General features: G+C 61.7%; 12 protein-coding genes and 2 pseudogenes across 12 annotated transcripts, besides 2 other annotated features; 5 read left to right on the top strand and 9 right to left on the bottom strand.

Moving 5' to 3' along the window:
- Window positions 1-509: 509 nt before the first annotated feature.
- OSTLU_27465 (predicted protein) lies at window positions 510-2,576 on the bottom strand (the record flags this gene model as incomplete). Its single annotated transcript, XM_001421408.1, has 1 exon — window positions 510-2,576. The coding sequence occupies one exon, from the start codon at window positions 2,574-2,576 to the stop codon at window positions 510-512; it is 2,067 nt and encodes a 688-aa protein (XP_001421445.1).
- Window positions 2,577-2,723: 147 nt separating this feature from the next.
- On the bottom strand, window positions 2,724-3,278 carry OSTLU_27466 (predicted protein; the record flags this gene model as incomplete). The annotated part of the gene is made up of 1 exon (XM_001421409.1): window positions 2,724-3,278. One exon carries the CDS (start codon window positions 3,276-3,278, stop codon window positions 2,724-2,726), a length of 555 nt encoding a protein of 184 aa, XP_001421446.1.
- A 1,005-nt stretch (window positions 3,279-4,283) lies between these two features.
- Window positions 4,284-5,651, bottom strand: OSTLU_43286 (predicted protein; the record flags this gene model as incomplete). The annotated part of the gene is made up of 1 exon (XM_001421410.1): window positions 4,284-5,651. A coding segment is annotated over one exon (1,368 nt), but the record flags the coding sequence as incomplete, so codon positions are not given.
- A 755-nt stretch (window positions 5,652-6,406) lies between these two features.
- Window positions 6,407-7,072, bottom strand: OSTLU_89136 (predicted protein; the record flags this gene model as incomplete). Its single annotated transcript, XM_001421411.1, has 1 exon — window positions 6,407-7,072. One exon carries the CDS (start codon window positions 7,070-7,072, stop codon window positions 6,407-6,409), a length of 666 nt encoding a protein of 221 aa, XP_001421448.1.
- A 149-nt stretch (window positions 7,073-7,221) lies between these two features.
- On the top strand, window positions 7,222-9,412 carry OSTLU_25523 (predicted protein). Its single transcript, XM_001421229.1, has one exon. The coding sequence runs from the start codon at window positions 7,235-7,237 to the stop codon at window positions 9,392-9,394; it is 2,160 nt and encodes a 719-aa protein (XP_001421266.1). The 5' UTR covers window positions 7,222-7,234; the 3' UTR covers window positions 9,395-9,412.
- A 155-nt stretch (window positions 9,413-9,567) lies between these two features.
- Window positions 9,568-10,835, bottom strand: RPL5B (Ribosomal protein L5B, component of cytosolic 80S ribosome and 60S large subunit; the record flags this gene model as incomplete). Its single annotated transcript, XM_001421412.1, has 2 exons — window positions 10,716-10,835; window positions 9,568-10,373 (listed from the first exon to the last, which is right to left on the bottom strand). Exons 1-2 carry the CDS (start codon window positions 10,810-10,812, stop codon window positions 9,568-9,570), a joined length of 903 nt encoding a protein of 300 aa, XP_001421449.1. The 5' UTR covers window positions 10,813-10,835.
- A 108-nt stretch (window positions 10,836-10,943) lies between these two features.
- On the bottom strand, window positions 10,944-12,062 carry MRPL9A (Putative mitochondrial ribosomal protein L9A, imported to mitochondria; the record flags this gene model as incomplete). Its single annotated transcript, XM_001421413.1, has 3 exons — window positions 10,944-11,096; window positions 11,364-11,483; window positions 11,766-12,062. The coding sequence occupies 3 exons, from the start codon at window positions 12,060-12,062 to the stop codon at window positions 10,944-10,946; spliced, it is 570 nt and encodes a 189-aa protein (XP_001421450.1).
- Window positions 12,063-12,474: 412 nt separating this feature from the next.
- RPL27aB (Ribosomal protein L27aB, component of cytosolic 80S ribosome and 60S large subunit) lies at window positions 12,475-13,467 on the top strand. The gene is made up of 2 exons (XM_001421230.1): window positions 12,475-12,509; window positions 12,947-13,467. The coding sequence occupies exons 1-2, from the start codon at window positions 12,499-12,501 to the stop codon at window positions 13,377-13,379; spliced, it is 444 nt and encodes a 147-aa protein (XP_001421267.1). The 5' UTR covers window positions 12,475-12,498; the 3' UTR covers window positions 13,380-13,467.
- Window positions 13,468-13,542: 75 nt separating this feature from the next.
- Window positions 13,543-14,139, top strand: OSTLU_27473 (predicted protein; the record flags this gene model as incomplete). Its single annotated transcript, XM_001421231.1, has 1 exon — window positions 13,543-14,139. The coding sequence occupies one exon, from the start codon at window positions 13,543-13,545 to the stop codon at window positions 14,137-14,139; it is 597 nt and encodes a 198-aa protein (XP_001421268.1).
- A 234-nt stretch (window positions 14,140-14,373) lies between these two features.
- On the bottom strand, window positions 14,374-15,751 carry OSTLU_2798 (annotated as a pseudogene; the record flags this gene model as incomplete).
- Window positions 14,374-15,751: a sequence feature.
- Window positions 15,752-16,292: 541 nt separating this feature from the next.
- Window positions 16,293-17,184, top strand: OSTLU_6031 (annotated as a pseudogene; the record flags this gene model as incomplete).
- Window positions 16,293-17,184: a sequence feature.
- Window positions 17,185-17,334: 150 nt separating this feature from the next.
- On the top strand, window positions 17,335-18,540 carry OSTLU_43137 (predicted protein; the record flags this gene model as incomplete). The annotated part of the gene is made up of 1 exon (XM_001421232.1): window positions 17,335-18,540. A coding segment is annotated over one exon (1,206 nt), but the record flags the coding sequence as incomplete, so codon positions are not given.
- A 1,288-nt stretch (window positions 18,541-19,828) lies between these two features.
- Window positions 19,829-20,377, bottom strand: OSTLU_7791 (predicted protein; the record flags this gene model as incomplete). The annotated part of the gene is made up of 1 exon (XM_001421414.1): window positions 19,829-20,377. A coding segment is annotated over one exon (549 nt), but the record flags the coding sequence as incomplete, so codon positions are not given.
- A 452-nt stretch (window positions 20,378-20,829) lies between these two features.
- OSTLU_43289 (predicted protein) lies at window positions 20,830-22,500 on the bottom strand (the record flags this gene model as incomplete). The annotated part of the gene is made up of 2 exons (XM_001421415.1): window positions 20,830-21,091; window positions 21,557-22,500. 2 exons carry the CDS (start codon window positions 22,498-22,500, stop codon window positions 20,830-20,832), a joined length of 1,206 nt encoding a protein of 401 aa, XP_001421452.1.
- Window positions 22,501-22,539: the final 39 nt, after the last annotated feature.

Raw genomic sequence — 22,539 nt, forward strand, 5'->3', positions numbered from 1 at the left:
AACGGTGGTGGCGCGAGTGCCGCGAACGCCGCGAACGCAACTTGCTACAAGTGCGGTCAGACCGGTCATTTTGCGGCAGCCTGCCCGAGCGGTGGCGGCGGCGGCGGCGGTGCGTCGTACAACCAATTCAATGGCAACGGCGGCGGTGGCGGCTTCAACAACAACGCTCCGAAGAAGGGCGCTTGCCACAAGTGCGGCGGAGAGGGACACTGGGCGCGCGACTGTCCGAACGCGGCCTACATGGGCAACGGCAACGGCGGTAATCAACCGGTGCACAACGGCAACGGCTACGGTGGTGGCGGCTACGGTGGCGGCGGCGGCGGCTACGGTGGCGGCGGCGGCGGCTACGGCGGCGGCGGCGGCGGCTACGGCGGCGGCGGCGGCGGTTACGGCGGTGGTGGCTACGGCGGCGGTGGTTTTTAAAATCAGATCACGAACAAACGCACGAACGCACGAATAGATGACACGCGCATGTAACATGAACGAACGAATACAACAAATTACAAACACTATTCGTCGACGAGCGGAAGCGCGTCTCTCGAACGGATGGCTGGAAGCATAGCCGGAATCAAGTTCAGGTAATCTTCCAACAGTCCTGTCGTGGTGATGAACTGCCACGTGAAGAAGGCCATGACGAGTGATACGAAAAGCGTGGCGACGAAAGCGCGCTCGCGGAAACCCGAACGCCGGATCATAGCGATCGTCGTTGCCATGACGGGATGAATCGTCATTCTGAAGTAGAACATCGGATAGAAAACGACGAGCGCGACGGAGTACACGGCCAAGTGTCTCAAGTACTGACGACGCTGTGACCCAGACATTTGCTGCCACGTAAGACCTCGCCACGAGCCCGCTAAAGCTCGTCGCGGCGGTCTTGGAACGAAAGGTTCATGCTTGCACTTGACGCAGTGACACTTACCACCCACGATGCAACGAGGCAAGATGTGGGGCGAAAACTTTTCATGCAGCTTTTCGATGCCATCGTCGTCCGCTTGGTAAATCAAAATGCGTCCCTTTGTGCTACTACTCACGACCTCGAGTAATATTTGCAACGCACGTCTCATGAGCCACCACACATTGATGCAATGCACCTCGCACGCCAGCTCCGGGTAGTTGGCGTCGAGCGTCACGAGAGTCGTGGCGACGAGGGAAATCGGAAGCGAAGTCAAATCGATACCCGAGCAATCGACGAGCGCCACCAAACGACCTCGCATGACACCATTTGACTTCTTCAACCGCATCCACTCCTGCTCGGCGTGCGTCATCACCGCGGCAACGACTTCGTCCAAGCCTTCCATGCCCACTGCGTCCATGGCGGCTCGAAGTCTCAGCACGAGTTGATAACCGCCGCTCCAGCTTTGCTTCGGACCGTGAATGTATACCACGTTCTCAAACTGCTTCAGCTTGGCGTCGGTCAAGAACTCATACCTTCTGCGCCATTGCAACGATCGTTCCACGGCTTGCGCCGCGGCGGACGTGTGCTTCCACTGTAACAAGAAAGCCGCGAGTTGGGTGTCGGTGAACTTGGCTCTCGCGGTCGGCGAGAGTTTATTTTTCAAAGCGTGAATCTCGTATTCGCGGGGAATTAACAGTGCGTTCCCGTATCCAGTATCTGTCGCCACCACACCAGTGTACACGGCGGCTGGCAGTCGATGTAATCTATTCATTCCGCCCTTGACCCAACCGACGGGGCGCAGCAGCGCGTGCCTTTGCCTATGGCTTTCGGCGTACTCTCTCGATTGATTGATGCTCTCGTCGTCGCTCTCTTCATCGCTACCTATGTCTTCGTCACTGGCGTACTCTCCGTTCGTCCCCGTTCCCGATCCACGTCGACGCCTTCGTCTGTTCCTAGCCCCCGTGAATCGCGCGATGGTGCTCAGCTGTCCCTCCGCGTGCCGCATCGCGTACAGCACGTCCCTCGGCAACGTCTCCTCCAAAACCTCCCACGCCTCGTTCACCGCCGCCCTATACGAACTCACCTCATTCTTCACCTTATTCTTCGCCAACAACTTCCCCAACCGCTTCGCGTGTCGCTGCAGCTTTATCCGCACCGCCGGAATCTTGCACACGCGCGCCGCCATTTTCGCAAACTTCCGCACGAAACATTTATACGGCGCCGACGCCGCGACGAGCAGCGCCACGCGTCCCGTGATCGTCGGCAGCGGCTTACTCGACGCCAGCCCCTTCGTCATCGTCGCCAACGCCTTGACGACGAGCGTTTCGATCCTTCGTCTTCGCGTCCCGACCGCGTTCGCCTTTAAAAATCCCAACGTTCGTCGTCCGCGGTGGTTGACGCGATACATCTCTCCCGCGCACACGCACGCCGCGACCAGCGGGCCGCGTCGTCGTCGGGCTTTGCGCAGCCAGACGACTCGCGCGGCGTAGCTCGCGAACTGCGCCGTGGGCGTCGTCGCGCGGTACAATTCGCGCGCGACCGCCGCCGTGGACGCCGTCGCGAGCGCGACGGCACCGCGACCGAGCGGGCGCGTCGTCGCGCGCGCGACGACGCGAACGGCGACCTCAGCGGTAGCACCATCGTCCGCGCGCGTCGACGACGCGCCGGACGACGGCGTCATGACGCGCGTCGACGACTGACGCGGCGCGCGCCGAACGCGCCGCGCGGCGACGCCGCGAGCGACGAACGACGCGCCGCGAGATCACGCGAAACGACGCCGCGATAACGCTACGACGAATACATCGAATAAATAGACGCGCCTACGAATCTACGAATCGCGATCGCCGCTCGAATCGCGATCGCCCGCCTCGAGCGCGCCCGTCAACATCGCGCGCCGAAGCGTCAAGTTATCCTCGCGCGTCCGGTCGATCGCCTCAGCCTTCATCCAATCGTAATCGAATCCCTCGGCATCGCACGCCAGCACTTTTCTCGTCTCGATGATTCGCACGGCGACGAGTCGGTAATCCAGCTCTTCGTGCGCCATGAGTTCCGCCAACCACGCGCTCGCGTCGGCGCGCAGCGGCTTGGCGTGCAGGTAATCGATCAGTTTCGGCGCCATCGGCGAGCGGTGTCGCGTCCCTGACATCTGGTCCAGGACGACGCGGACGGCGGACATGGTGAGGAGGTCGGCGAGCGCCTTGGCGGCCTTTCGCGGCGGCGTGAGACCGTCGAAGTCGACGGTGGCGAAGAAGTCCGCGCCGAGGGCGTCGTCGTCGTCGGCGGCGGCGCGCGCGCGAGGCGAGGCGCGCGCGCGCGCGCGAGCGCGCGCGACGCGACCGGACGTGGACGCAGCGGCGGCGCTCGCGGCGGCGCTCGCGCGCATGACGGCGCGGCGCGCGCGGGTGTGAGGAGGACGCGCGGTCGACGCGCGCGAGCGGGACGCGAGGGGCGTCGGTTGACGTCGGTTCAGCGCGAAAGGTGCGTCGATTCAACAGACGAGCGGGCTGGCCGGAGCGGCGGGACGGAGCAAAAGGAGCGTCGCGCACAGAGCGACGAGACCGAGCTCGGTGGACGTCAACAGGGACGGGATGTGGGCGGCGCCGGCGTCGACGACGGCGGAGACGACGTTCGCGAGCGAGGCGCCGGACGCGAGGAGAGCGCGGCTGTCGGCGCCGACGATGGCGTAGAAGACGACCCAGGGCGCCATACCGAATGCGGTTCCGGCGACGATGGCGCGGATGGGGACTTGAGTGAGACCCAGGAGGTAGTTGGTGACCGTGAACGGGGCGTGCGGGAGGAGACGCATCAACGAAACTTTGGAGGCTTGCACGAGGGCGTCGCCGTCGCCGCTCACGGCGCGGTTCACCTTTTTCAACTGCGCCGCGATCGATCGACGCGCGGGCGCACCGATGCCCGTTTGCTGCGCCAAGTCATCGCTGATTTGCCTATACCCTCGAGCGCGGCTCGCGCTCGCCGAGATGGCGGCGGCGCACACGGCGGCGCATAAACCGAGCGCCGCGCCGTACGCGGGACCAAAAAATAAGCCAGCCATGATGAACAAAGGCTGCGTAGGAACGAATGGAATTATCGCCGCGAGCGTGGTGATCGCGGTGAGGCACAATGGCGCGAGCACGGGACCAGCTTTACTGATCGCGGACTCGGCGACGTTGAGCCAGCTCGTCGCTCCGAACGCGGCCTTGACTTTGGTCGCCGTGGCGATCGGACCGGCTTGTCTCGCGTAAACCAGCGCGCTCACGGCGGCGGCGAAGATGGCGACTTGCAAAATGTGTTGACCACTGATCAAAAAGTCAAACACAGCCACCGCGCGTCGGCGAATACCGATGGCTTTGATCGCCTTGCGCAAGTTTCGCAACTTGAAAAATCGCTCCAACCCTTTCGAGTACTGGTTCTCTCGGAGATTTCTATTGGACGACATCCATCCCCACTTTTCGACGTCTGCGCGACTTGCCGCACCCATGCGTTGGCGTTCGCTGTCGTTCTCGAGCAACATCTTGACGTGCTCGGCGGCTTTGTCGTAGTCGTACTCGGGGTAGAGCAAGCCGACGTCGCCCGGATTGGTGAGGATATCGAGTAAGCCACCGGCGGCGACGGCAACGACGGGTACGCCCGAAGCCATGGACTCCATGACGACAAAACCGAGCGTCTCACTCGGGCTCGGCATGACGAACACGTCCAAAGACGCGTACGCTGCGGACAAATCGTCTCCCGTGATCATCCCCGTGAAAACTGTATTCGTTCCGGCAAAGTGCTCCTCGAGCCTTTTACGTTCGGGTCCGTCTCCGATGATGGCCAAATTCACGTTCGACGGTAATTTTGCGAGAATATCTTTGAGATCTCCCAAGCGCTTTTCCGCGCCGAGGCGTCCGACGCACCCGATGATCGGACCGTCGCGACCGCCGCTCAGACGCTTGCGCATCTCCTCGCTCTTAAAGCTCGGATTGAACGCCACCGTGTCCACGCCCTTGTCCCAGACTTGCAAATTTTTACACCCTTCTCCTCTCAACTCGTTCTCCAGAATGCTCGAAGTCACCAACGTCGTCGACGCGTAGCCGTTCCAAAACCGAATCAAGTCCCACATCGGCTTGACCAACCCCGCCCACGTGTACCTCGGAATGTAGTGCGGAATGTGCGTGTGATACGACTCCACGAGCGGTATATCCATCGCCTTACAGTACGTCATCGCCCCAAAAATCATCCCTCCCGGCACCGCGCAGTGCACCAAGTCCGGTTTATTCTCCTTAAACTCCCGCCACACCCGTCCGTCGAGCCCGAACGAGCACAGCAGCGTGTCCGTCCCGTAAAACGGCAGCACGAACCCTCTCAACCCGATCACCTTCGCCCCGTGATACTCCTTCGGCGGATCGCGATCGGGCGTGATCACCACCACGTCGTCTCCCATCTCTCGCAGGTTCTCGATCAATCGCAGGAATCGATTCTTCATCCCGCTCACGTGCGAAAACGGGCTCGGCTCCACGAAGATGGCCACGCGTCGTTTCGGTCGCGCGTCCGTCGTCGCCGTCGCCGTCGCGGTCGTTCGCGTCGTCGCGCGTCGCCTCGCGACGACCACCGCGGCGTTCCGCGTCGCCGTCGAGCGCGCGTCCGCGCGTCCCGCGTCGCCGTCGCGTCGTTTCGGTCGGAATATACCACCGCCCGTCGTCGTCGTCGTCGTCGCGCGCGTCGTCGTCGTCGTCGTCGCGCGCCGCGGTCGCGCCGACGCTCGAGGCGCGCGCGTCATCGCGCGCGTCGCGAACCTCGCGTCCATCGTCGCGGGCGTCGGCGCGAGCCCCCGCGCGTCCCGCACTGCCGCGCGCGATGGACGCCCCGACGTCGGCGCTCGCGATCGACCGCGCGGCGGTCGACCGCATCGCGCGCGCCGCGACGCTGTCGACGCTCGCGGGCGCGCTCGCGGGCGCGGCGCTGGCGCTGCGACGACGCCGACCGCAGGCGGTGGCGCCGACGCACGCCGTCGCGGGCGCGGCGAACGTCGGCGCGTGCGGCGCGGCGCACGCGACGACGCTCGAGGCGCTGGACAGACGGCCGGACGCGCGAGGCGCGACGACGCACGCCGTCGCGGGCGCGTGCGTCGGGACGGGCGCGGCGTGGGTGAGGTGGGGACGACGCGCGGCGACGGCGGGCGCGGCGTGCGGCGCGGCGGCGGCGGGCGGCGCGAGGGCGTGCGCGACGGCGCTCGAGGGCGCGGGAGAGCGCGGGTACGAGTTCCCGAGGTGGTTTCCGGTGCAAATCGTGCGAGAGGAGGGGCGCGAGGACGAGCTGCTGGCGCTTATGGGGCGGGCGCAGCGAGGCGAGCTGTCGGCGGAGGACGAGGCGAGGACGCGGGACGCGTACGCGCGGTGGAAGATGCGTCGAGCGGGGAGAGGGTAGAGGCGCGCGCGGCGAAGCGGTGAAGTGGAAAAGTTAGCGTAGAATACAATCGCGATCGGCGAACGTCGGTCGAGACGCGACGCGACGCGACGCGCGCGCGCGCGAGGCTCAAATCATCGAAGGCGGCGTCGCGCCGAGAGACGCTAAACGTTTGAGCATGTCTCGCCCGAAACTCCCCGGCGAGTCGTCGCGCGCCAGAGGCACCGAAATTTCAAACGGGAAGCTCACGACGTCGCTCGTCGTCACCGGCGGCACGTGCGCCTTCATCTCGTTCACCAATCCCAGCACGTGTCGCTGCGTCCCGACGACTTGGTCTCGCAGCGCCTCCCGCGCGCGCGCGCGCTCCGTCTCGTCCAACTCCTCACCCCTAAAAATCTCCAATCCGATCCTCCACTGTTCCCAGTACCCATTCGCCGCGCGCGCTTCCTCCCGTCGCGTTCGTCCGCCGCTCAGCGCCTCTCGCAGCGCGCCGCCGCGTCTCGGCTTGTCCCGCTCGCGCTCGTAAAAGCTCACCGCCACGTCCGCCTCCCCGCCTCCCGTCTTCAGCGCCCATCGCACGAGGGCGTTTATCTTCTCCTCTATCTTCCCGTCCACCGCGCCGTCGCCGCACGCGACGTAGTGCACGTCCACGCGCTCGCATCGCGCGTCCCGAGGCGCGCAGCATCCGAGCGCGCGCGCGAAGACGATCGTGTGCAGCAGCGCCGAGAGCACGTCGCGCACCTGCGACAGCTCGCATCGCAGCGGCGGCAGCGCGAACACCTCCCGCGCCCGCATGCGCGCGCGCGTCGACGCGCGCCGCGATGCGCGGTCGCGGCGCGGTCGCATCGCGATTCCGTCGCCACCGCGGCGTAACACTATAAAACGCGCGGACGCGACGACGCCGACGGTGTCGCGCCGCAGAAGACGACGCGCGCGACGCGACGCGACGCGAGCGGCATGGACGAGCGAGCGGCGCTGCTCTCGCGCGCGGTCGCGGACGCGGAGGAGCGGACGCGCGCGGAAACGCGCGGGCGCGCGCGCGCGCGAGGGAAAGATGGGAAAGTCTCGACGTCGCGATCGGACGACGACGACGACGCGGTGCTCGAAAGAAGCGCGGGACGGGGTCGACGGACGCGGGCGATGATGGTGACGATCGGACTGGCGTGCGCGGTGGGATTGGCGGCGCTCGGGGCGCGGACGCGCGGCGGAGACGGCGGACTTTTGGGCGGGCGCGGCGCGAGCGACGGCGCGGCGACGAAACGGGGCGAGCGCGGACGTTCGTCGCGCGCGAAGACTTCGACCGGGGGCGCGCGCGCGAGTGTGGATTTAACGGCGGAGACGGAGAGCCGGGAGGTTGTGCGCGTCGCGGGCGTGGAGGACTTCACGGCGAGCGATTCGCGATTGGCGGGTTACAGCAAGCTCGAGGTCGCGGACGCCATCAAGCACGCCGTGGAGTTTGTGAAGAAGGAGCAGTTGGAGGAAAAGCGACTTGAAGCGAAAACGTCGTCTGACGTGGGCGGGCTCGGCTCGGATGAGATCCCGGATGAGGATACCTGGGGCACGCCGATGCACCTGATGGCGAGACCGGGCGCGGCGAAGGACAGAGACGCGCTCAAGGTGACGCTGAGCAAGCTGCTGACGACGCACGACGTTGAATTGGTGTCAAAGAACGTCAAAATCACCGCCAGTGTAAATCCGAAGAAATGGCCTGATGGCTTAGATCGCGCGGTGTACGCGCTCAAGTCGGTTTTTGAAATCCTCGGAGGCGACTACTTGCACCCGGATTTCTCCCTATTGAAAGGTTTGGACTGGATCGAAGCGCCGAACTCGCGTGATTTAGACGGTAAGATCGCCGGTGCATGGGGCGCGCTCTCTAATCACGTCGGCACACTCTTCGGTCACATGTACCAGTGGCAGCTCGCCAAGGATTCGATGAACAAGGCCACCATCATCGTCGACAGCGACGGCCTCGCGCCGACAAAGCTCGGGGTGCCGGTGTCGTCGTTCGGGGCCATCATAGACAACGTGCCGGCGGAGTACGATATCATCTTACTCAACACTTATCCCGATGTCGAGAACTCGCACACGGTCGCGGAATTTCCCGATCACAGAGGGCACGACCTCAAGCTCACAACTTGGAAATCGCCCGGGCACACCGGCTTGAGCACTTACATAATCTCGTCGTCGTTCCCGGATAGAGTGTTCGCGTACGCCGCACAGAAGGGTGCGGGCTACTTAGACTCTTGGATTGTCGATGATTTGTGCACTCGTAAAGTATGCGATGACGATGGAGAAATTGTCGGCATGGGCGCAATCACGGCGAGCCAGCCTTTGCTGCGATGCTACCGAGCACACGGGGTCATTGAAACGCATCACGACAAGCAGAGCGACCAAGCGACGACTGTGATCGCTGAGAACGTGGAAGCAAACACGACCACTGTGCTAGCGACTGGTAAGTTGGTTGGCGATCACAAACACGCGACGAAGGAAGACGACAAACCGGGCAAGGCCAAGGGGGTGTCTGACGACTCGCTCAAGAAAGTCATGGACGAGACTTTGGACGAAGACTCTGAGCGGCGTGCCAGTCAGAAGAAGTCTTCACACCATGACAACGACTCCGATCATTCGTCGAAGGAGTCTTCGAACAAGGATTCCGACGCCGACGCGAAAAAATCAAAGCACGCGCATGTCCACGAAGCCGCTGCGCTCGAGGCGAGTCTCGGCGTGACGCCCTTTGCTCGCGAGTCTCACGCGACGAAGCCGACCGGGTTAACGAGCGATTTCATCTTCGATTCAATGCACGAGCTCAACGCTGAGCATGGATCTTTGATTCACAAGAAGTTTTCCTTGTTGCACAAGCATCAGCACGAGCGCGAGCGCGTTGAGGCGATGATAAAGCGTCTTCATGACCTGAGGGCGTCGGGCAAGGAGGCGACAGCTCAGGACATCTTGAGCGCGGTACCGACGGAGGAAGAACCGATCGCGGAACCGATCGTAGAACCCATCGCCGTGGTGCCTCAGAGCGTGGTAGAGCCGGCGCGCAAAGAAGAATTCGAGGCGAAGAAGCCGGCGCCCGAGGCTGACGCAGAAGTCGGCAACTTTCTGACGGGGCTCTGATCTAGCGTAAACAAAATTTTAATGAGCGAAATGTAGCGAAATAATAGGAATTACTGAATGTTTGGTCGCGGTGAGGTCATTACAACCGCGTGACGCGTCACAAAGTGACGCATCTCGCGACAAACGAAGACTATATGGTGTCTACGCGTCGGTGACGTGAAACACGACAACGCTTACGCGGCCGCACGAAGAGCTTCGAGCTTGGCCTTGAGGTTGGCCTTCTTCTCTTCGTACGTGAGCTTCGGAAGCTTGAACAGACGCCCAGCGTCCGCCGGCTTCACGCGTTCCTTCTTCTCGTGGACGGGGTCTTCGCGAATGGCATCGAGGACGTCCTCCATGGCGTCTTCGAGCTCAGTCGGGTCGAAGTCCGCGGCCAAGTACTTGGCAAACTGCTGTTCGAACTTTTCCGGTTCCTCCTCTTGCAGCTCTTCCGCGTACTCGGCGACAACACCACCCTTGATGTATCGCTCGAGAGTGTCCGGATCGTGGGACTTGTCTTGGAGATCGTACCCAGCGAATCGCTTTTCGTTGTGCGGAATGTCCAACCCGCCGTCCACCGCACCCTTGAGCGCAGCGAACACTCGCGCGCCGGTCGACGTTCGCACCAAACCGGTGTCCAAGAAGCACTTGAACGGGCGCGCTTCCTCATCACCTTGTTCAACGTGGTAATCCTCCCCGAGGTCCTCCGTCTTACCCTCGTACGCATCCGCCAAGCCGTACTTCGTCAACAGTCGTCGCGCGCACAGCAACCCGGTCGCGTACGTCGCGGCGTAGTTCGTCAAACCCGCCTTCATCCCGTACTTCGGCAACTCGTGCGAGTACGCGGACGCGATGCACACGTCACCCGCGAGCGTGGCGTAGACAACTTGGCAAATCACATCGCGGTTCGTAAAGCGCACGACGAATCGGTACTTCGGCGAGTTGTACTTGTTCTTGTCCTGCGTGATCAAGCGCTGACGAGCGTAGTAATCCGTCTTGCCTGCGAGCGCGAAAACGTCCCGCGTCCAGCGCGAGCGCGTGATTTAAATCGTCAGTCCACACTCTGCGCGCTCGCACGCCCGCGCGCGCGTCGCGCGCGCGCTCGTTCGCGCCCGCGCGCGCGGTGCCGAAAAACCCTCGAGCGCGCCACCGCGCGGACATCGATGCGCCCCACGTCGCCGCGCCGCGCGCGCGCGCGATCGCACGCGTTCGAAACGAAGCATACGAATCATCCGCATCGAACGACGCGATCGACGCCGTCTCGACGGCGTCGACGCGTCGGTCGCGGCGCGATGATCGTCGCGCGATCGAGAAAGCCCTAAACGCGATGCCGAAGACGTACCAGCGCGGCGACGCGCGAACTTGACTTGGAAGCGCGAGAAGTACGCGTTGGTCTTCGCCACGGATTGGGACTTGCGTTTGACTTTTCTGCGACCCATGGTTGCGTCGTGTGACACGCGAGGCGCGCGCGTCGAAAAGACGGAGCGCGACGGGCGGGGCGTGGCATCGTGCGCGCGAGGATGGTGTGGTCCGTGTTTGTAGTTTACGATTTTGTTCCAAAGGCGTACTGCTACAGGCGCTCGCGCACGACGACGGGCACCGTTCGCTCGCCCACGGGTTCGCCGCGAATGAAGAGCGGAATGTCGTACTCGCCGAAATCTACGATCGGGCGCTCGAGCATGAGCGCGCCAGGGGTAAGATTGAGGGATTTCTGACGTCGAATCTGGAGAGAGACGAAGGCGCGGCGGTGAGTCTTCGCGAGGGTAGAAATCAAACAAACGCCGGGTGTCGGCGGTGCTCGACGGTCGTCGTCGTCGGTGTCGTCGTCGCGTCAGAATAATGTCTCCTCACGGGTTATAGGCATGAATCCGTCCATTCAGACGGAGGCGCGATGCTATCAGGTGACAATTTCTCTTCACTCGCGAACGAAGACGAGACGAGACGAGATGAGAATCGAATCGACGGAGCGCGCGTCAGTCGAATCACGCACCTCTTCAACGATATTTTCCCGCGTCACCGCGATGCGAGGTTTCCCAGTTTTCTTGTCCTTAATTCTTCTAAAAGCGATCGCCGGTTCCGCGGTGAGCATCTTCATCACCGTGGCGCGTTCCTGCGAGTACGTACGATCGTCGTCGGCGTCAGTCCTAGCGCCATTGGCGTTTTGATTCATCGTCATGATTGACGACGTGCGACGTTCGCGCGCCAGATACTTTGCTCAGACAGCCAAGGGAAACGTTTTGTAAACACCGGAGCCGAAACTCGAATCTTCAGAAACTCTAGTCCGTAGAAAGTTCCAGTCATCATCGCAGGCGTATCAAATGCCTCGACTTCGTCAGCGTCGTCATCACGGCGACGGCTACTCGATCATTTCTCCCATCGCGTCGCTACGTACCTTGCGTTTGTGTTCCTCCTCTTGCGCCGTCGCCGCGGCTTCGTCTCCGTCCTCCCCCCCCGCCTCGATTCGCGCCCTCTCCCGCGCCGCCAACCGCTCGCGCGCCGCCGCTAACTTCTCCGCATTCACATACGTCGCCAACTTCCCCGGCACGAGATGATTCCTCGCCCGTCCCGGCCGCACGTGCGCGACCTCGTCGACGTCGCCGAGCCCGCTCACCGGCGCCCTCAGAATCACCTCCACCCTCCGGTTCGCCTTCTTCCACCACCGCCGCTCGACGCGCATCGACGCCGGCATCACCCCAGCCTCCCCCACGCGCGCGCTCGCGCTCGACGCGATCGACAGCGCGCGCGCGCGCCCCGGCACCGTCGAACCTCCCGTCGGCGCGCGCGCCTCCACCGCGCGCTCGCCGAGCGCCCGCGCGAGCGCGCGCGTCGCGCGTCGCGTCGCGTCGCGCGCGCGCGGTCCCCACATCGCGCGTCACGCGTTCGTCGCGCGCGCCGTCGCCGTCGCGCGCGCCGTCGTCGTCGCGCTCTGCCGCCGCGCGCGCCGATCGACCCACCGATCGATTCGTTTTCAATCGAACCTCGAGCGAGGTTCGCTCGCGCGCGCTCGATCGACGATCGTCGATCGACTCCGGGGCGTCGAACGCGGCCTCGCGGGGGCAGAGCGCGACGACGCCGCGCGCGCGATCCGTCTCTTTGCGACGCGCGAAAGCCGACGCTCTTTCGAGATGCCGACGAGGTGCGGGCGATGAAACGGCGAGCGATGCGATGCGTTCGATCGGGCGCGACGTCGCGGCGCGCGCGCGGTCGCGCGCGCGACGGGAGGGGCGAACGCGGCGTGGACGCGATGGCGAGCCCTAGCGATCGGTGTGCGGCGTGGACGCGCCCGGGCGAGCGGCGCGAACGCGCGCGGGCGCTCGCGCGCGCGCGGTTGGGCGTGCGGGATTGCGATGCGTCGTTTCGAGGCGCGCGCGGGCGGGCGTGCGGGGGAGACGCGCGCGTTCGACGCGCGCGTTCGGCGCGTTCGGAGGCTTTAGGGTTTTTAGGAGGACTCGACGCGGGACGCGTCGCGGAGCGCGCGGCGCGGTGGTTCGCGCGATGGCGCGAGAGCGATGGAAAAACTTCGGAGAATCGTCGACTGACCGAGGACGTGTGTTTGTTTGCGCGCGCGATTAGGTTGCATAAGAACCGCAAGAAGCGCGGGCACGTGTCCGCGGGTCACGGCCGTATCGGTAAGCACCGCAAGCACCCGGCGGGTCGCGGTATGGCGGGTGGTCAACACCATCACAGAATTATGATGGATAAGTATCACCCGGGTTACTTCGGTAAGGTTGGTATGCGTCACTTCCACAAGCTCAAGAACCACTACCACTGCCCGACCATCAACATTGACAAGCTTTGGACGCTCGTCGGCGAGGAGAAGCGTGAGGAGTGCGCCAAGAACACGTCTCAAGCGCCGGTGATTGATCTCACTGATCACGGTATCTTCAAGCTTCTCGGTAAGGGTCAACTCCCGAGCCAACCGGTCGTGGTGAAGTGCCGTTACATTAGCAAACTCGCCGAAAAGAAGATCAAGGATGTCGGCGGCGCGTGCATTCTCACCGCGTAAAGGGCGTCTCTCGAATTCGGGTTCGTCTTCTGGGTAGTCTGGGATTAGTACCGCGCGTTGTTATGAGTAACATTCATCTCACGCGTTCATCAACCTAACCACATCCATCGAGCACGACTCCGCCCGCCTCACTCGTCGCCGCGCCGCGGAATATTCACTTCAAATGTACCACGTCCTCATCGCCGCTTTCGCCACCTGCGTCGCGTGCGAGCTCTTCGAGACCGAGAAAATCTACGCCACCGATGATTACGCGATCGCCAAGCGTCGCATCGAGCTCGCGCGCGAGCGCATCGCCGTCGCCGAGGCTCAAGTTCGCGAAAAAGGCGAACGGAAGAGCGCGCGTTTGGAGCAAGCGCAAGTCGCGCTCGTGCACGCCGAGCAAAAGATGAAACAGATGTGCATGGCCACGGGACGGACGTTCATGATCGTTACGTTCATCGGCGCCACGGCGGTCAGATGGTACTACTCGTACCCCGAACAAAAGACTGGGTTCCGACTGCCGTTCGCCGCGCCGATGCGCTGGGCGCTCGGAACTGGCGAAGACGAACGCGATTTAAATCCCACCGCGGCGTATTTCATCGTGACGTATCTCTGGCGCGTGGTGTTCGGGGATGTGCTGGGGCGTAAGACGAGACAGATCGAGGCGTATTGGAGCACAAAGGACACGGAACGTTACATGGCCGCGCATCGACAAACCTTCAACTCGTTGACTCGCGACTCTACGATGGCGGTGGCGCCAAAGGTGAAGAAAATGCGATGATCACGAACGCGTGTGATAGATTAGTAGATAGTTTTGTAGCCAGTTGAGCGCTTATTATTACATACGGCTTGGGAAAGGGGGAACAAATTATCAATCCTTGTCGAAGGAGGAGCTCACGGAGATTTCGCGTGAATCGTACTGGTCCAAATCGTCCGTGGGGTCGGCTTGAAGCAAGCTCGCGAATTCGTCCATGTCGATTTTACCGTTACCATCGATATCAGCCTCACGGATACACGCCTTGACGATGGCGGCGCGAACTGAATCGTTTGATTCGCTTGACTCTTCGAAAATCAATTGCGCCACTTCCTCGGCGTCAATTTGACCGCTATTGTCCTTGTCGAGAATGTTGAACGCACGCTCGACCCACTTGGGGTACTCACTCGTCTGTTCAATCTTTTCCCAATCCAACAGCGCGGCGATGAATTCGTTGACATCAATCAAACCGTCGCCAGACGTGTCCAACGAACCTAAGAGCTGCTTGCTCTCTCGCCCTGTGACGTCGTATCCAATCTCCCTCAACCCCACCTCGAGCTCGCCGAGCTCGGACCATGTTATCACCTGAAGTGTCCAACTTCGCGAACAATGCTTTCAAGGTCTCGATGTCCGCATCTCGGGCTTGGGACAACGTCTTGATGTCGTCTTCGTCCTCGCTCAAGAGTTCTCGGGCGATGAGCCTGAGCACCGAACGCTTGAGCAAACCTTGAGTGGCGAAACGCTGCAGTCGAGCGACGACTTGACCGTCCAACGCGGAATCCTGCCCCTTTGCTGCCTTTGCCTTCCAACTCGCCGACGTCTGCGTGAGCCAGGGGTGAAGGAGCGCAGCGCGAGCTATCGGTCGGGCTTCAGGATCGCGATCGAGTAGTTTGCGCACAAAATCCTTCGCCTCGTCGCTCACTTGGGACCAGGGATCGGACTCGAGGTCAACTTCGTCCTCAAGAATAGCCCTAAACACTTCCTTGGCGTTCGGTCGAGCGTTGACTTTATCGATGAAAGGCAGACGCCCGCTCAAAAGTTGATAGGCGACGACGCCGGCGGACCACACATCGGCTTGACTGCCGTAGTTGCGTTCAATCACCTCGGGTGCCATGTAGCTCGGCGTTCCACATCGGCGCGCGAGCACTTCTCCTTTGGGGGGCAATTTACCCGCCAAACCGAAATCCGTGGCTTTGAGAGGCGAGTCGTCATCTTCGGTTTGGAACAAAAAGTTATCCGGTTTGATGTCGCGATAGATAATCCCCCGACTGTGGCATTGCACCGCCGTCCGCAGCACGCTCTTCACCAATTGCGCCGCCTTTTGCTCGCGATAATCATTAGAATCGTTCATAGAGATGCGATCGAGCAACTCTCCGCCCGAGCACAACTCCATGAGAAGATGTACGCACTCGTCGTCTTCAAACGCGTCGTAAAGGTACACCACGCTCAACGAAGCTCCGATGGTTTGCATCACCTCCACCTCGTTCCTCAGCTTGCCGTGATAATACTGCACCGCCGCTTTCGATGCCGGCGCAGTCTTCCACGGCGCCTTCTTCAGCGTCTTCAACGCGAACGCCTCCCCGGTTTTCTTGCTCGTCGCCTTGCGCACGACGCCGTACGACCCCGCCCCCAGCGGCTCCTCATCCAAGCTCGGCACGTCGTACAGCTCGTGCAGATCCCTACGAAACCCAAAATCTGGTTTTAACTCTTCATTCGTGAAATCATCGAACGGACTATCGATCGTATCCGCCACCTTCGGCGCCGGTCGTCTTCGCTCGCTCGGCGTCGCGCTCTTCTTCTTCTTCCCGCCCGCGCTCGCCTTCCCCTTCGACCCTTTATCGTCATTCTTCGCCAACCAATCGCTCAGAAACCCTCGTCGCACGACCTCTACCCCTCGTCGCGCGTCCGCGTCGCGTCGCGCGAGCCGCGTCGCCGCCGTCGACCGACCGCGCGCTTTATCTTCCCTTTTCCAACTTCCACCCCTCGCGATCGCGCGCGCGACCGCCGACGCCCGCGTCGTCGTCGCGCACCGCGTCGTCGTCATCTCGCACGACATTCGCGGCCGTCCGAGCTCGCGCTTCGCCCGCCGCGCGTCGCGCTTTCGCGTTTTCGTCGATTTCGCGCGTCGTCCCGATCGCGCGGTCGGTCGACGTCATCACATCGCGTCGTCGCGCGCCGCCATGGGCGCGTCGCACAGCGCCGAAGCGGCGATCATCGACGGTAAGACGATCGCGTCGACGATTCGCGCGGAGATCAAGGGCGAAGTCGACGCGCTGCGCGCGAAGCACGGTAAAGTTCCGGGACTCGCGGTGGTCATCGTGGGCGATCGCAAGGACTCGCAGACGTACGTCCGCATGAAGCGCAAGGCGTGCGAAGAGGCGGGCATCGAGAGCTTTCACGCCGAACTCCCGGCGAGCGCGAGCGAGGCGGAGGTGCTGGCGACGGTGCGGAAGTTTAACGCGGACGCGCGCGTGCACGGGATACTGGTGCAGCTGCCGCTGCCGAAAGGGATGAACGAGGAGCGCGTCCCTGGCGGAGATATCGCTCGAGAAAGACGTCGACGGGTTTCATCCGGAGAATATCGGGAAGCTGGCGATGAAGGGACACGAACCGCTGTTTGCGCCGTGCACGCCGAAGGGGTGCGTGGAGCTGCTGAAGCGAAACGGGACGGTGTTATCCGGAAAGAACGCCGTCGTCGTCGGACGATCAAACATCGTCGGCATGCCGGCGGCGATGCTTTTGATGAAGGAAGATTGTACCGTAACCGTGGTGCACTCTAAGACGCGGGATCCGAAGAGAATCTGCCGCGAAGCCGACGTCATCGTCGCGGCGTGCGGGAGCGCGGAGATGGTGAAGAAGGATTGGGTGAAGAAGGGCGCCGTCATCATCGACGTCGGTACGAACAGCGTGGACGATAAGACCAAAAAGGCTGGCTATCGCTTGGTCGGCGACGTCGACTTTGCCGAGGTTAAGAAGGTGGCGAGCGCCATCACGCCCGTGCCGGGCGGCGTCGGTCCCATGACCATCGCGATGCTTCTCTCCAACTGCCTGGATTCTGGCAAGCGAGCCATCGCCAAGGCGTAATCTCATCTTTCGCTCGTCCATGGGTCCTCTATTTTTAATACGTATCGTCGTTGAATTCATTCTTCACTCTCGTTCGTCCCCGCGTCCCGAAGTTCAAACGCCGACCAGCTGTCGCCAGTCATCGCCGCGCCCTTCGCCATGCGGGGCGCGCCCCCGCCCCTGTACCCGTGGCAGGCCGAAGCGATAAACCTCGTCGCCGCGTCGCGTCGCTCGCTGTGCTACACGGCGCCCACGGGCGGCGGTAAAAGTCGCGTCGCCGATGAGTTGTTACGACTGTCCCTGACAAACTTTCCCGCGGCGAAAGCGCTCGTCGTGCTGCCGTACGTCGCGCTCGTGCGGGAAAAAGTGGCGTCGTTGGAGTCGTTGTTACGCCCGCTCGGGATCAAGGTGAGGGGCTACGCCGGGGTGGAGTGCGAGGGGGCGCCGTTGGGGAGCTCGAGAGAGCGCTGCGCGGTGACGACGATTGAAAAGGCGTCGTCGTGCGTCAATAGACTGTTCGAAACGGGCGAGATATCGCTGCTCAGCGTCGTGGTGGTGGATGAGCTGCACATGGTCAGCGAAGACGAACGTGGGTGCGCGCTGGAGGGGATGTTGGCGAAGATACGACACGGAGTGAAGTCGGGAAAGGTGTCGAGCGACGGCCCGCAAATCGTGTGCATGAGCGCGACGGTGGGAAAGTCATCGATGGAACGCTTAGCGAGGTGGTTAGACGCGGAGATTTACGTCAGTCATCATCGGCCGGTGGAGTTGAAAGAGTACGTGGTGTGCGTGGGTGGGGTGTATGCGAAGGAGAATCGAGGTGAGGCGGGCTGGGAGCTGACGCGCGTGGCCGATTCGCCGTCGCGAGTGGAGTTGGAGATCGTCGCCGAACTGGTTGGTCAAGTGTTCGTCAACGCGCACAGCTCGTTGGTATTTTGCTCGAGCAAGAGTCAGTGTTCAGTTTATGCGACGAAATTGGCGAGCTTGCTTCCGGTGAATCCGAACACGGCGCACCTGCGAGAAGAGTGCGTGGCGAGACTCTACGAAGCTGCGGAGGGCGAGCCCGACCAAGCGCTAGTAGCGTGTGTTCGCTCCGGTCTCGCGTGGCATCACGCCGGATTAACGACGGCAGAGAAGAGAGTAATCGAAGAGGGCTTTCGAGCTGGTGCGATTTTAGCGCTCACATGCACGACGACTCTTGCTGCGGGCGTCAACTTGCCCGCTCGCCGTTGCGTCATCCTTCGCGGCTTCATCGCCGGTTTACCGACGCCTTCGATGGCTCAGTACAAACAAATGGCTGGTCGAGCTGGAAGAAAAGGGCAAAGCGATTTCGGTGAATCTTTCCTAGTCACGACGAAACAAGAGGCCGTGGATTGGGCGCGAAATCTAGTACTCGGCGAGCTACCGGCTTTGGAGTCGCGTCTGTTTCCTCCTGCAATCAAGCGCCATGACATGCCCGTGACGCCAGAACAACGACGGTTTTATCTCGAATCCATCGCGTGTGGAGTACTCAAGACAAAGGAAGACGCCGGTGAGCTGGCTTGTCGCACGTTTGCTTGGACATCTGGACGCGATAACGCGTCAATTCTCGCCCGTCAAAGCCGAGCGTTGAAGGAAATTTACGAAAAAGGGCTGGTTGTCGCGCGCTCCGGCGCGCATTGCGCTGAGTGGTGCTCTACTCCAGAGGGATTCGCGTTCTACAAGTGTACTTTACCGATAGCACACGCTAAGACGCTGCGGAAAGAGTTGTCTTTCGCGCTTACGAATGGATTGAATCTTTCGACGAAGACGCACTTGCTATTCTTTTGCGTGTCGAACGAAACCAACGTCTTCGCAGCAAACTTGAATTGGCACGCGTGGAGCGATTGGATGAGTCGATACGACAGTATTCATGAACTTGGGGAGAAACATTTGAATGTCACCCGACAGTACGCAGAAAGAGCGCAGCATCGACAAGGGATATCAGACCAAGCCAAGGCGACTCGGTCGCGCCATGAGCGTCTCGCTGCGGCGTTGCTGTTGAGCGACGTGTTGGCGAGCGACGACACCACCGTCGACATTGCGCGCAAATGGTCAACGTTATCGAACAATCCCGTCAACCGTGGGATGATTCAATCTCTTCAAAACAGCGCGGCGACGACGGCGGGCATGGCGAGCGTGCTGTGCGAACAGTGCGGCTGGCACGCGCTCGCAGGTCTTTTGCAAAACGTTAGCGAAGAGTTGCAAGCTGGCGCGCGACGAGAGCTATTACCGCTGATGCGTCTCGAAGGCATGACCGGCGCAAGAGCACGAGCTCTACATAACGCCGGACTAACGACGCCTGCGAAAATCGCGGCACTTCAGAGCGATAAGTTTGACAAGCTGCAAGATGCTTGCCTGCGTTCGCTGACGCGATCGAGAAACGGCGGCTTGGATCAAGCCATGCGTACCACGGCGTGGAGAATCGCAAGCGCTCTCGTGCAATCGGCTCGTGAAGCGACAATCGAGGAGGCGAAACGGGCGTTGGAAGACGATTCTAACGCTGAATGGTTAAATTAAAACCAGGCTAGTAGGCATAGGTAGAATTAGACGTAGAGAATAATAGGCAGCGGCGCGATTACTGAAACGGCAAAGAGATGCCGAGCCCCTCGTTACCCGGAGCACGGTACTTCTTCTTGTTCGGAGTCGTCAATCTAAAGCTCTTGATCGTCTCGTCGAACCCACGGGCGAGCTCGTCCCAGTAAATCTCGGGGGCGCTCGAACTCAGCGTGTACAAGTACCCATCCCGCTCAACCGTCACGCCGTAACTGTGTCGAAACGTCGTCGCCTCCGGCTCGCGCAAATTCGGTGAGCCTTGCGATATGTACTCGTAGTAATAATACGGCACATCATCGATGACGTTGATGATCGCGTTATCCACCTCGGCCAGACTCACGCGCTGTCCGCTCGCCACCCGTCCCGTGGCTTTATCCGCCAGAACCGCGTTCGCCACCTGCTTCGCCGTCCACTCCTTCACGGCTTTCGATTCAAGCGCTGGGGGCGTGTTGCTCACCGTCACCACCGTCGTCAACGGTCCTTTAAAACTCAACAACTCGTACACGATGCGTTGCCGAGCGTTCGGCGACATCGGCTCCGCGCTCGAGTACGTATCCCGCTCTCGGCTCACCGCCCAACTGATCGGCTTCCCGCTCTCCGCTTCCACCGCGTACGTGAACTCATACGCCAAACTCTCGCTCACCACGCGCTTCTTCTCGAGTTCGCGAACCTTCGACGCCGTCGGCGGCGCCGCCGCTTCGATCGCCGCCGCGCCGTCGATCGCCGCGTCGTCCTCCTCCCCGCGCGCGCCCGGCGCCGAAACGACGCTCGCGACGCTCGCGAGCGAGAGCACGTGCACGAACGCCCGGCGCGAGGGCGCGTTCGCGCGCGCGGTGTCGTCGCGCGCGTCGTCCCCGACGACGGCTCGACAGGATAGGCCGACGCTCTGGCGCCGCGCGACGGCGCGCGCGGGACGCCTGCGAGCGTCCAAGGACGCGAAAACGCGCGCGAGCGATGCGCGAGACATCGCAAGCATGTGTGCGGGCGAGGCGGGGGGCGTCGGGAAGTGCGGCGGTTTCGCGGCGGCGACGGCGCGGCGACGAATTCGCGCTGTGCTTTCGCGCTGCTAATCATAACGTTCTAGTTAACTAAGTCGACGTCCACGATCACGGGGATGTGGTCTGATGGAAATTGCGCGTTTGGTAACGCGGTGTGCGCGAGGACGGCGGACATGTCGGGGAGCGGCGATGTGGCGCGCGACGCGAAATCGCTCGTCGAACACCACACGTAGTCCAACGCGCCGACGAATCCGCCGACGTAATTCGTCCATTCGAGGAATCCACCGGCAGAGAACAGTGGTCGCGCGGTTCGCAAGTGTGCGCCACAGCCGATCGGGACCGCGCTGGCGTCGGGGACGACGGATGAAGCGAGCGCGGCTTGCTTCGCCGAGACGGCGGCGAAGCCGTCATCCTGCGCTCGCTTAATATCACTAAACGCGCGACGAGCAATCACGTGGTCGTCGGCATCCATCGTTAACCCAGGCGCGAGTCCACTCTCGCGTCGAAGTGTGAATGCAGCGACGGCGTGACAGTTTTTCAACGTGCATCCGCATTTGACGTGCTTCTTCACGGCTGCGATTGCGTTTGCGTCGTCGCTCGATTTTTCGTCGCATTTACACGACGCGCCCCACTCTTTATCCAGCGTACGAGCGCAAAGAGACATGAAAATACCTCGTTCTGCGAGCGCTCGTAACTCAAAGGTATTGGTGACTTCATCAAAGTTGCGATTGAATGTCTCGTATCCTGTACCATCGTCACAAATATAGAAGAGATCTCGAGCGGCGTCTCGCGATGACGTCCCGCCCCACCGAAATAGACTACCACGAACCCAATCCTCGTCACTCGCGGAAATCTCGCCTTTGGTGAGATATCTGATGACGCCATCTTCAGGCTCACCGTTAAAATCGCCGCACAATACGAGTGGATCGCCGGCGGCGAACGCCGTTGCCCGAGTCGTAAATTCGTGAGCTTGCAAGACTCGTAAGTGCATCGCCCCTGGGTGAAAAAATAAGTGAGTGTTACCGACGCACAACGACTTGCCGCTCGCGCGTACTTTCACGCGCGCGAGCTGCGCAATGGACGTGATCTTTTTGAGAGCCATAGCCAACTCTGCGTTATCGTCATCCGCGATCCAGCGCCGCAAAGCTTTGTCTCCGATTTCCGTGAGTTTGATCGCTTCTTCGCGCTCGATGCTTTCAAACTTGCTCAATGCGAAGAACATCGCGCATCCTTCCAACGTCTGACCGCTCTTACCGACCCAATCTGTCGCGATATATCCGTTTGCAGTGAGTACGGGCACGAACAACGTTTCGTGGTACTTCTTGTCCACTTCTTGTAGCGCCACGACGTCGGCTTTTGATCGTAAGATATCTTCCAATACTAGCTGCAAGCGTCGTTCCACTTTAGCCAACGCCGTGTCAAAGTAAGGAAACATCGTTCCCCAAGTGTGCGCGTACGCATCGGCCAACACGTTGTACGTCATGATACGATAATCCGCCGACGTCTCGGCGCTCGGCTCCAACCGTCGCAACGCCTCCGACCGATCAACGCCCAGCCGCGTCACAACGTTCGTAAACTCAAACCTCTCGTCCAAAGCCTCAACCGCTAATCTTTTACCGAAATCCTCTTTTGTGGGCGTGTACACGCGCCCTTGGCCGACGATCTCGCCGTCCGCGTACCATCGCCAGTCGACTTCGTCGTGCTGGCAAAATTCCAATCCGTGCGCGGTCGCTGGAAGCGGATATCCCACCATGGCGTAGTCCACGCTCGAGCACCCCGCCATCTCCGGCGC

This window comes from Ostreococcus lucimarinus, chromosome 14 (assembly GCF_000092065.1).
Source record: "Ostreococcus lucimarinus CCE9901 chromosome 14, complete sequence".
In the NCBI taxonomy this organism is placed as follows: Eukaryota; Viridiplantae; Chlorophyta; class Mamiellophyceae; order Mamiellales; family Bathycoccaceae; genus Ostreococcus; species Ostreococcus sp. 'lucimarinus'.

What these genes read in the sequence shown, in the direction of transcription:
- OSTLU_25523 (XM_001421229.1), top strand. Translation starts at nt 7,235, where the DNA reads ATGGACGAGCGAGCGGCGCTGCTCTCGCGCGCGGTCGCGGACGCGGAG.